General features: G+C 58.0%; 1 protein-coding gene across 2 annotated transcripts in view; it reads right to left on the bottom strand.

Annotated features, from left to right (window-relative positions):
• Positions 1 to 538, bottom strand: part of MOCS1 (molybdenum cofactor synthesis 1) — a 22,788-nt gene extending 22,250 nt beyond the window's left edge. Inside the window, exon 1 of one of the 2 annotated variants that reach the window (XM_072409997.1) lies at positions 382 to 538. In XM_072409997.1, coding sequence (XP_072266098.1) covers positions 382 to 489 — 108 coding nt within the window. In that variant the 5' untranslated portion in view covers positions 490 to 538. The remainder of the gene's footprint in view (positions 1 to 381) is intronic. The other variant, XM_072409998.1, reaches the window with a different exon arrangement.
• Between the last annotated feature and the right edge of the window lie 519 nt (positions 539 to 1,057).

The following is a 1,057-nucleotide window of genomic DNA, read 5'->3' as shown; positions in this document are numbered from 1 at the left end:
TGCTACAAGAGACAGCCAGAGACCGGCCCATTGCTGCCAGAGACTGCCGCTATGCTACAAGAGACTGCCCGAGACCGCCGCTATGCTAGCAGAGACAGCTGCTGTGCTACAAGAGACTGCCAGAGACCGGCCCATTGCTGCCAGAGACCGCCGCTATGCTACAAAAGACTGCCAGAGACCGCCACTATGCTAGCAGAGACTGCCAGAGACCGCTGCTGTGCTACAAGAGACTGTCAGATACCGCCATTATGCTAGCAGAGACTGACAGACCCCACAGAGTTGATACCAGAGACAGCCAGGGATGGGGGTGACACAGGAGGAGGCTCGGGGCTGGGGTGACGGGTTGGCACACATTGGGGCACAGAACATGAAATGTCTCACCTGGGTGTCGGGGCTCTGCGCGGTTTGGGTGACGCACCCCCTGCTGGCCGCTCTCCAGGCCCCGGACAGGCCGCATCTCCCCCGGATCGTCCCCAGCCAGCCCGCCATCTCCCGGCCCAGAGGAGCTCAGCGGCTCCTGTCAGCTAGCAATCAGTCAAACTCCGCCCACATGGCAGGACTTCCTCAAACCCCGCCCCTTCTGCCAATCCTCTCATAGACTACGCCCAAAGTCGATTCTCAAATCCCGCCCCTTTTGCCAATCCTTTATATGACCCCGCCCCTCCGCCAGTGTTTTGCCTAATCCTCGCCCTGCTTTTAGTTCTAGCCCCGCCCTGCACTCTTTATTTACACGCCGCCCTGCTGTCACAACTTTTAAACCACGCCCAGCTGTCATTCTATATCCAATTACCATTCCTAGCTTTACTCCTCACGTTAGCCCCGCCCCACTGCCACTCTTTCACTAACCCCGCCCTTTTGTTAGCGAATACCCAATCCCTTGGCTGCAAAACTCGTGAATTAATTCCCGCCCCCCTACTGTGAACGCCACCCGCCTCAGCCAATCAGCGGCAGAGCTCCTCTTGCAGCGTCTACTTGTTTATTCACGCTGCACGTGCCCTGCAGGGCAAAAAGGAGCAGGAGCTCCCACTGGCGGCCACTTTGCAGAATGCAGTTCACA

This window comes from Pyxicephalus adspersus, chromosome 4 (assembly GCF_032062135.1).
Source record: "Pyxicephalus adspersus chromosome 4, UCB_Pads_2.0, whole genome shotgun sequence".
Taxonomy (NCBI): Eukaryota; Metazoa; Chordata; class Amphibia; order Anura; family Pyxicephalidae; genus Pyxicephalus; species Pyxicephalus adspersus.
This window is presented reverse-complemented; position numbering and strand designations above follow the sequence as displayed.